General features: G+C 55.5%; 1 protein-coding gene across 1 annotated transcript in view; it reads right to left on the bottom strand.

The window, feature by feature from the left end:
• Positions 1 to 1,888: 1,888 nt before the first annotated feature.
• Positions 1,889 to 10,710, bottom strand: part of ARX (aristaless related homeobox) — an 11,093-nt gene continuing 2,271 nt past the window's right edge. Inside the window, exons 3-6 of the mRNA XM_044911624.1 lie at positions 10,354 to 10,701; positions 7,638 to 7,683; positions 4,436 to 4,764; positions 1,889 to 2,129 (exon numbers count right to left, since the gene is read on the bottom strand). Coding sequence (XP_044767559.1) covers positions 1,889 to 2,129; positions 4,436 to 4,764; positions 7,638 to 7,683; positions 10,354 to 10,701 — 964 coding nt within the window. The remainder of the gene's footprint in view (positions 2,130 to 4,435; positions 4,765 to 7,637; positions 7,684 to 10,353; positions 10,702 to 10,710) is intronic.

Here is a 10,710-nt window from a genome sequence, read left to right as displayed (position 1 = left end):
TTAAGCTTCTCTTCCCTTTCCCATCACCCTGGGAGCGTCGGCGAGACCCAGCCCCCGCGGGCGGGCTTACTCCGCGGTCACCGGGAGGGGCGCAGGAAGGGCCGGGAGGGGGGGAGGGGGGAAGGGAGGGGAGAAGCCACGGTTCCCGGCGCGGGGAGGAGTGCGCCGAGGGGGTTACAGATTGCAAATCTGTGCGGGTCTCCTCTCAAGAAACCTGAGTTGTTTAGATTTTTTAAAATGTATACATTTCCCAGTGCCTGGATAAGTGATGTAATGACATTTGTCGAGTTAAGATCTGCCACTTGGATACCCCTCGCTGCCTTTCCATCACTGTTTCTGCGTTCTCTCTCTCCCTCTCCCTCTCTCGGTCTCTTCTCTCTCTCTCTCTCTCTCTCTCACACACCCACACCCACACACACACACACACGCACCCTCCTCCCCGCGGGTATACTGTGGAGCCCGCCCCCTCGGAAGCCAGCGCCTGGGCTTCTTGCTCTCGCCATTACCTGTCATCTCGGACTGCGCACTTCCTTGCTACGTGGCACTTTCCACGAACAGTTTCCTTCACCTTCCGAGCCAAGACTCCCGCTCGCTTCAAATTTCTATCTCCACCGTCAACAACGCCTACCGTCCACCCACCGACCCCCCTCGGGCCCACCCCACGTCCGTAGCCCCGGACCCTCAGCGCCCGCTGCGGCACGACCCGGGGAAGCCGAGATGCGGCGGAAAGCGCTGCGGCGGCGTTCTTAACTTATGGAAGGAAACCCGAATCCCTTTGAGGATCACATTCAAACCTGGGGCCTCTGCCAGGAAAACGCGCTTGCAGATGAACCGAGGAGGTGCCGGGGAGCCAGAGCCCACCCCCTGGCCTCTGGGGGGCCCCGGGTCTGCTGACCCCATAGCGCCTGCATAGAGCATTCACACTTCCTTTTGTTAAACATATAATTTTTTTTTTTATTTTGAGCGTGACACTTCTCCACTAGATAGCAAGGAAAAGTGATAACAATTACACATTACACAAAAGTACTGTACCATTGCCTTTATCTTGAAGGTTTCGGAAGCCTCTACAGTTAATAAGTTAAATAAAGGGCTTGAGTACATAAATATTTGTCTAGGAACCCTACCGTATCTACAACACAGTAAGAATCTACAGGAGGACAAACTTTTACCATACCACGCTGAGTGCAATTGCGTTATAACATTTCAAATATACAAAGCTCTGTTCTTTTTTTTTTTTTTAATAACAATGGTATGTACAGAATCAATAATCACAGTTTGGTGACTTCAACAGTCCATATTCTAGCAGAGTAATTCCCTTTGGTTTGATATAAAAACCTTGGTTGGTGTATGATAAAGAAGAGAACAAGAACAAGACGCCCCTTTCTGTTAAGTGCACTGTTAGCTATCTTACAGATTCGCATTCGCTTCCCTGGCCCTGGCTTCACACCGGGGCCCACGCTGGGGAGATCAACTTAGAGCGCCAAAATGCTGTTTAAAAAAAAAAAAGCTAAGTGGGGTGCCAGAAGGGAGGGGGGGGTTGGGTTTTCTAATTTTTTAACTTCAGTACCAGGTGTCTTGGAGAGAAAACCTCCCCGATATTTTCAGCAAAGTAAGAACGGGAGAGAGTGGACGTTCGAGGGGGAGCGAGGTTGGCAGTGGCGGGGACAGGGGGCAGGGGCAGGGGCGGGTGGACAGCCAGCCGAGGAGGTGCCACGTCCGGGAGCGCCAGGGGCTGCCTTGCCCGCATCCAGGCTGCTGCGAAGGCGGCTGCGCTCTCTCAGTGCCGTCTCGGGAGTGTGCTGGTCCTCTGTTTCCATTTGGTCTTGAGTGGTGCTGAGTGAGGTGACCTTTCGGGATGCGCCCGGGGCGCGAGGGTGGAGGGCAGCCTTTAGCACACCTCCTTGCCCGTGCTGGTGCCCGGCAGGATGTTGAGCTGCGTGAGCTGCGCGGCGTGCTCCTTGGCCTTGAGCCTCAGCGCCGCTATGCTAGAGGCGCGTCTGTCTGCGGCCGCGGTGGCCGGGTCGGCCAGCGCGCCCGACGCCACCGCGCCCTCCACGGCCGGCGTGGGCTGTCTCAGGAGCGCGGCCGCGGTCGACGCGCTGGTCAGGGGGGCCATGGTGGAAAAGAGCCTGCAGGGAGAGCAAACAGCGCGGTCACGGCCTCGGGAGCTGAGCGCAGCGCCGGGCGGGGGGCGGGGGGCAGGGGAGGCGGGGGTAGGCAGCGTTTCCCGCCGCCTCTCACCGGGGGAGCAGAGGGCCACACAGGGGTGCAGACGGGCGCCGCCGCAAGAAGCCCAGAGTCGCAGGGCTAGGGTGGGCCACGGGCTGCGGAGCAGGTGGGAGCATGGGTGGGAGGCTGAGGTGCTCCGAGAGGACTTTACTAGAGGAGGGAACCGACGGAGGGGGCGGGGGGGGGGTGGAAAGGCCAAGGGGCCTGGTATTCTGAAGGGATCAGGGCCAGGGCAGAGGCAGGTCCTGTGGCCCAAAAGCCAACGGCCCAATTGCCTGGATTCCGTGCTTTCGCATAAGAAGGGGCTGTATTCTCAGACGGGGAGCTCCCATTGCCAGGGGAGAGAAGAAAGACAAAGAGAAAAAGGAGAAGAGAGATAGAGGGAGGAATAAAAAAAAGAGAAAAAAGGGAGAAGGTGGAGTGAAAACTGATCAAGACCTACGCTGCAGACTTTGTACTCTCCCTAGGGCGCCTTCTCGGCCGGGGGCTCCTTTTGCCCTGGAAAAGCTGGCCTGGTTTGCTGGCCTTGCCGCCGACCCGGCCACCCTCCCGCGCCAGACTGAGCCGCCGGTGCCCAGCCAACGACCGCGAGGTGGGGGTGGGGGGCGCCCGCCTGTTGATTTCCGCTCGACAGGCCGCTCTGACCCGCCAGACGCCCCGCGTCCCGGCGCGGCGACACTCTTGCCCCGTCGCCTTCCCTGCGTCCTGCAGCCTCGTGCCCCAGAGAGCCCCCGAACCCGCGACCCCCTCGCGCGGTGCACGGCGACGCGCAAGCCTGGGCCCCCAAGCCTGGGATCCCAGTCCGTGCCACCAACTCCAGGCGGCGCCGGGATTGCTTCTCGCCGCGCCTCCACCCCCTTCGCACAGCACAGCGGACCTGAAGCTGAGGCCAGAGCCACCCCTGGCCACCCGACACTACCCCCCCCAAGCCCCCCCCATTTCCCCTCCCCCCCCCCCTCCCCCGCTCGCAGGGTTCCGGCTCCGAACTCCTGCAGGGCCGACTCGGAGTTTCCACGATTAGAAATGCGCCCACTAGGGTTCGAGGAGAGCCTCCCGCTTCTCCCAAGCCCCCCTCCACCCCTCATGCCACCCCCACCGCACTCCTCTTGCAGCCTCTCCAAATCTCGAAGTCTGGTACTCCAGCCGTGCTTTGCCAGCTTCTACAAGTCACTTGTCGAAAGGAAAAGGGGGCGGGAGGGGGGTGGTTCGGAGGGACACAGGACTTAAAGTTGTTTTCCCAGAAAAACTAATAAAGTGTGGCCTGGAGGGGGTGTACGATGCCCTGTTTCCATAGGTAAACTGAGTCACTAACTACACTTCAGTGCACTCGCTGTTTATTTTATCAGTTTGTTACATGAAACTACTTTTACTTAGTGTCTTTTTTTGAAACTTTTCTCTGAGATGATTTTTGTTAAGTGGCTGCGCAGTTGGATGAATCTATTATTTCTTTGTTCTCCCAAAGAGAGATCATTGAAGCTGCATTCAGTTTTATTTTCACTGCACTTTCCAACTTAATACATCCCTCCTTTGTTTCTTTGTCTGGGTGATTATACAGACTTTTTATTTCATCATTCGATGTTCATTTAAAGAAAGGGAATTATAATATACGATGAACTGTTTCTTTTATTTCGTTGTCTTGTGCCGCCGTGCGGGTCGGGGGTTGCACATATGGGGTATGGTTGGCAGCGGGTCACTTGAGTGACAGGGAAGTTAGAGTCTGGGGAAGAAGAAAGAATTCTTTGCAACCCAGAGGGCCGGTGGCTCCAGGGCTCCTGTGGAAACCAGAGCTGTGTTCCTCTGCCAGGCTTTGGAGCATGGGGAAGGATTTTTGCAAAATTTGAAGAGTCGTCCCAGCTCTGTAGGCTACACGTGTACACGGTTACACACATAACCACCTATGGTCTGAGCGGTTGCTGCCTTCAACTGGCACTTTTACAGCTTTCACTGAACACTCCCAGTTGTCACGGCTGTTGTTACTGCCACCGCCCTCCCCTTTGCTGCTCGGTCCCAAGTCATTCCCTTCGAGAGCCACACTGTTTGAGGCAAAATTAGAGAGTATTTTCTTTGGCTAAATCTCTGGGAGTTGGCCAAAGAACGAAGATGTGGAGCCGCTGCCTGTCTCCTGTCTCCGGCCTCCTCCCTGACCCCAGCCTCTGTGTGTGTATGAGACAGACAGACAGACAGACTCCCCGAGGCCGCGCGTTACCTGCCGAACGCAGGGCTGATGAAGGCCGGGTGTCGGAACACAGCGGCTCCGAGGAAAGTGCTCAGGCCCAGCGGCGCCCCGCTGGGCGGCAGGCTGGCCGAGCCAGGAGGCGGAGGTAGGCTCGGGAAGGCGGCGGCGGCGGCGGCGGCGGCGGCCGTCCAGGCCGAGTCGAGCGCTGGGTGGTGCGGAGGGAAGGGGCTGGCGTCCAGGTAAGGGCTCAGCGGGTGGGTGGCCGAGAGCGGCCCGGGGAAGGGCAGCCCGGGAGGATGGGTCTGCGCGCCCGCCTTCTCCCGCTTGCGCCACTTCGCCCGACGGTTCTGGAACCAGACCTGCAAGGCGGAGAGAGCCGGGGTCGGCGGGCCGCTGGGGGGGGGGGGGGGGGGGGGGGGGCGACCCGGCCTCCTCTCCACCCCCCTTAGTGCTGCGGGGGCCCCTCCTCCTTTCCACCGAGGCCCCCTCCTCCTTTCCACCGAGGCCGGCGCCCACTCGCCCCTCTCTGGCCTCAGGTTATCCGAAGACACCTCTGGGGGCCAAACAAACTGGTGGCGAAAAGGAGCCCAAACTTAAAGCCAGCAGGAAACACAGGGCAAGCAAAGCCTTTCCAGCGCGTATTTCAAACAGCCTAGTTCCTTTCCAAGTTGGAAGAAAGTAGTCCCGAGTGTTTAGAGATAGGGAAACCGAGGTTTAAACGTCTCCGCTGCCATCTGCTTGCAGCGCATCTCTAGACACGTCGCTTAAAAACCTCTCAACCTCAGTTTTCTAATCTGTAAAATGGTGATAATAAAACTTCACTCATAAGGCTGTTATGTGGAATGAATAACCTAAAGCATGTGAAAGCTCGCCTTGGACAGTGACTCTTGGCAGTGGGCAGCCACCCAGAGATGAACACATATCGGCTCTCTGCTGCATACCAGCGGGTTCCGCCTATTTCAGGTTTACCCAAGAGCTGGCAAAATCCCTGCTGTGTGGAAAAGGGGATCTCGGGGAGGCGGTTCATTTATTCTTTCCAGAAATATTTATTGAACACCTAAGAGCACTAAGCTGGATTCTGGAGCTTGAGGAAAGCTGGGCAGGAGGGAAAAGCTGGGTTTACCCCAGCAAACAAGCATACATTGGGGGGGCAGTTCTCCGGGAAAGGGAATCTGGGGCCTGGGGCCTGCTCTCTGCGGGGGCTCTATGCAGGGCTTGGTTCTAGCCAGGAAGGTGCTGCCTGCCAGGCCCAGGTACGCAGCAATCCCTGGACAAACAGAAATCAGAGTGCGGGCTACCTGTAGACTTTACACATCTTCAGAGCTAACAGGCCCTTGATTTCTTTGCGGGATGTGGTTTAAACAGGTTATTTAAATAAGACAGTTCTAGGCTTGGGGGATGTTTCCAGCACAAGGTATCTTCCTAATTGTTAATAGAAAGCAGTTTTAGTAGAGACCTTTACCTGAAATGTGGCAGCTACCATGGTCTAAAAATAACTCCCAGGAGCATGAAATTATTTTTATGTGACCTGCTCATCACACCCACAGCTAATAAGATATGCTCCTTCTCCCCTGAAGGCATTAATATTTTTAGGCTTGGGTTGATGCCTGCACACAAGTCTAAAAATTAAGAATGAACTCCAGGGCTATACAGAGTTATAGGAAAATATAATGTAAATGATCCCAGAGGACTTTGTGTGTCTTTTTTTATATGTGAAGACATCCGTGCCTTTCATATATACACACTTGGAGCTTGTCGTACTAGCCCTGGTATCTAAGCTGGGCTTCACTTCTAGACAACCACCTTTGGCAAGAGAAATCGAGAATCCACATCGGTTGATTATTTCAAATTCTGCTGAAAGGGGGCCCATCCATAAGGTTCTACAGCCCTCAAACAATCTGTTTGTGAATTGGAGAAACACTGTAGTGTGGAAATTCAGAGGCTTGAAAAAGTAAGACTAGATGGGACCAGGCTGGGTGGGCAGCTTTTGTGTATCCAAATCTGTCTAGACGAGAATATCCACCACTCTTCGATGGCAGTGAAAGCAGTAAAGGAAGGGAGGGGGGCAGCGGAGGCAGAATGCCCTCAAAGAACGTGGAAACCTTTTGCAGACAGATCGTCTCTTCCTGGCTCAACTGCAATCATCAAGATGTCCCCCTGCAATTCCTCATTATTGAATTAATACCTCTGAGGCCCCCCAAAGGTAAACGAAAGGACTCTAATAATTCATATTCACTTAATTACATCTTCTCCAGTGAATAGGGAGAGAGGAGAAGGGGAGGGGGCGCTCTCTTTCTTTTTAAAAGTTATTTAACTTTCCCACGACTCGTTCCCCTGAGCTGAAAATACGGAGTTGCTGTCACATCTCTGTTTGACAATGGAGAAATGTGTCAACAGAAAGGAGGGGACAGGCCTCATCATTAGCCCTCTAATGCAAGAAGCTGTTGTGTATTAAATGAGCCATATGGAATTTATTGTGCTTTATCAGCGCTTGATTTTGACTGTAAAGTGATTCACTCAGCTCCTAACCCAGGGACATCTGTTTTCTGTTGGCCATCGGGGCTGCCCAGTGTTGATCGTCTCTTTGGTTATGAGGCCTGGGTTCGGAAATGCACTCTGGTATGGGGCTGCAAACACCTTTAATAGCATTGCACTCACTCCCTATTAGATCAATGTGGGCTCATTGCTATAAAAAATGGGAAATCAAATAGCATTAGCCAGCTCCTTGTGAGGGCGGAGGGAAAATCAAACAGCATTTTGCCTTCAAATGGCCCTGTTTGTTCTAGCACTAAGTGGGCTTTTATGAAGCCCGATTGGAGACTTAATCGCAGCCAAATACCTGCTTGGAGCTGAGCGGATTTGTCTAACAACCAAATCCATGCTCCATCCCATTATTTCAATCAGGAGAAGTCAGTCCTCCGATTGTTTCCTATAGGGGCGGTGGAACCGGGGGGCTCCTGACTGCCGTGCAGGGACCCTGAAACCCCTCTTCTGATCCTGGACTCACTCCTTCCTCAAGGCTCCCAAACCCAGAAACCTTCCCCTCCAACCTCCCAGCTCTTCACATTTTAATCTTTCTGTGCATGAGTGTTTGGGTCTATTTTTTTCTGATTCTGCTTCTCTTCATTTTATGAAGGGGGTCTCACTCCCCCAACCCATCCACCCCCTCTCTCTCCCACTCCTCTCCCCACTCCTCCCCCTCCTTCCTCTCTGTCCCTGTGGTGCAGCTCACCTGGACTCGGGCCTCCGTCAAGTCCAGCCTCATGGCCAATTCCTCCCTGTAAGAAAGCAACACACAGACAGGAGGTCACAGCAGGCTCTGGCAAGCCCTCTCAGCCACCTTCCCCTTGCTGGCATGCCTCCTCCATTAGGGTCTCCCCTGGCTGCCCGCCCTCACCCCCAAACAGATGGGCATCGTGATTCCTTCATCACCCAAGTGCCTGCTATTTGATTGAAAACATAAAAACACACAGCGCATCGCTGGATATAGAGTATTATATCGTATCAGACTATATTCACGAGGGACAAGGGGGGCTTCTTTAGTCCGTAAGCCTAACTGGGTCTTCGGATTTGCCCCCACTCTCCCTTTAGCCAGAGTTGGACAAGAAACACACAGGCACACAATGCTTACGGCCTCTTCTGTCCTAACATTACATGGGAGAACTCGGTATTCAACCAAAAATGTTCTTCCTGCCCTTGGTGTCTCTCTGCCTTGAAATTTTTTCTTCTGCCTCCCTCCCCACCCTACTCTCCCCCCCTCCCCGCTTCTCTCTCTCTCCCTCTCCAGCTCTTTGCCTTTCCCTCCATCTCTCTATCCCCCCCCTCCCTCCCTCTCCCCTTAGGTCATACTCCCCATTACCCTCTGGAGATATGTTAAGCTTGTTAAGAGTTCAGTGGGGTAATTTTTTGATTAAACAAAATTCTGCGCACCTCCTGACTCCAGTGCCCACTACAAACCCTGCCCATCTCAGGGGAAGTCAATTTAACTGAAACCCTACCCCGTCATTGCAGTTATTACTGCGACAATTAAGGCAAATAGGAAACCATTAAGATGCTGTAAAATGGCTTACGACCTGTTTACCAAAAATATGAGCTCGAGAGAATAAGTGGCTCTACCCCCGCTAATATGAAAGATCCGGGGCTGCCCCAGCCTGGGACCCGGGTCTGCACTGCTGGCAGCCCGCCACCACCCCCCACCCCCACCCCCACCCCCGCCGGTCCACACCTGAAACTTCAGGACCAGGAAAGAAAACCGGTTCACCAAGCGCTTTCCGTTGCCCCCTGCTGCAGTGAGCACCAGCAAATGTAAAACCACACTTTTGGGCGGCTCCCCGCCTGACCCAGGCTCTAAATAACCCCCAGTGGGAAAGAGGTGGGCACCGGCAGGCGAAGATGAGCTCCCCCCCTTCACATACTACGGTTCCCCCTGGAGAAGCTAAAAAAGGGCAGACCTGGATGCCAAATGACACCTCATCGTTTTCTTCCTTTGAAATACACATGTGTCACAAATGCAAAAAGCAGGTCAGCTAGGTAGCTAGTTCATAGCACACACCGATTTAAAAATTTATGTTCTTTTTTAAAAGATGGTGAAGGGACTGGATGATATAGGGGAGGACCAACTTTAGCTCCAGGGATGACCAAGTGTAGTGCCTGCCAGCATCAGATCCACTCTTTTCCATGACTGCTCAGGAGAGTTTGGCAATTACTTGCCAGATCAACACTTGAGAGTTGGCTCGGGCCTCCTGAGCTCCGAGCAGCGAGCAGCGGTTCTTCCTCGGGTTCAAAGGGGCGGGCAGCCTTCGGCTTCTAAAACGCATATTGAAAAGCTGCCCACGTCTTGAGCGAAGGAGCTGCCGGAGCTTGACAAGCTCTGCGTCCGGCAGACACCCATCCGTTACTTGCTACCCACCGAGGGAGGTTTGCCTTGACGCTGGCTCCTCGCCTGAGCCCAGACCTTGGCCTTAGGGTGGGAGAGGAAGGCCCCCAGGCCGGCCAGCGCCCCAGGCTGGACGAACCAGCTGGGGCCCTTGGGGTCCAGTCATCTCACCTCTTTCCCCGAAACCCTCAGGTAAGAGGGAAGTGGAGCGTGACCAGGCGGAACACCCTGGCTGGACAGCCGTCCAAAGAGGAAAAGTCGCCCCCCGCCCCAGCCGTTTTGTCTACTGTCTGCCAGGCAGCCAGTAGTCCTGCGCACCCCTGTAAACCCGCGTACAATAAACGAGTGCTGGGCTTAACGTGGGTGTGGCAAGAGAGGACAGGGATGAGAGGGAAGATTCTGGCTGGTGCCCCGCAGATGTACAGATACCAAACCCTGCCCAGCTCTGACTTGCTTCCGTTCTTTCAGAAGTCCTCAAACCACAGAACTTGAATCTTTTTAAAGGGCTTCTCCGCAGGCAGGGGCTCCAGCTTCACTGTGAACAGCGAACAGCGTAACTGATACGCACCAGGCTCCTGGGGCATGGGGGTGGGGTGGGGGGGAGCGCGCACCACACAGCGGCCAAAAATAGCCCCTGTTTTTGCTTTGACCGCGAGGGCCCGCGGCGCTTCCTAAGCCTCGCCTGGGACAAGGCCCGGCCCGCAGCGCCTGGGCTCCGGCGTCTGTGCTCTGGGGTGCGCGTGCCTCCGAGGTGGCGCTTTCGGGCACTCTTTGGAGAGGCCGTTTTTCTCTAACTAAAACTTGTAATTTGAAAAAAAAAAAAATTACACTGGAGAGACTTTGGGAAGGAAAGGAATCATCCCAGTCCAAACTTAAAGGCCGGAGTAGGGGTGGGGTTGGGTGTGGGGAGTTTTTCGTGAGCAGGGGTGGGTGCGTTGGGAGGGCACACCTGGGCCGAGTCCAGGAGCCAAGTCCCTGGCCCGAACCCGGGGCCCCTGCCCGCCCGCCTTCCCTCGCCGGGGCCCGCTCGCGCTCTCCGCCAGCTACCGCCGCGCCCGCCCCTCTCGCCTACCTAGTGAAGACGTCTGGGTAGTGCGTCTTCTGGAAGGCCCGCTCCAGTTCCTCCAGCTGGTAGCTGGTGAACGTGGTGCGGTAGCGCCGCTGTTTGCGCTTCAGCAGCCCCTCCTCCGAATCGCTGCCCGCAGACAGACACACGCTGTCCTCGCCGTCCTTGCCCTCAGCGTCCTCAGGGTGCAGCAGGAGCTCCTCCTTAGGCGATAGCTCCCCGCCCTCAGTGGCCGCAGCGGCGGCGGCGGCGGCGGCGGCGGCCACCGCACCAGTGGCGGCCACGGCGCAGCGCCGGGGCTCCTTGAGCAGCGCGCGGGCGTCGTCCTCCAGCAGCTCGACAGCGTGTGTCTGTCTGCGGGCA

The sequence above is a fragment of the Neomonachus schauinslandi genome, chromosome X (genome assembly GCF_002201575.2).
Source record: "Neomonachus schauinslandi chromosome X, ASM220157v2, whole genome shotgun sequence".
Taxonomy (NCBI): domain Eukaryota; kingdom Metazoa; phylum Chordata; class Mammalia; order Carnivora; family Phocidae; genus Neomonachus; species Neomonachus schauinslandi.
Note: the sequence above shows the minus strand (reverse complement) of the source record. Positions and strands in the feature narration are given on the sequence as shown.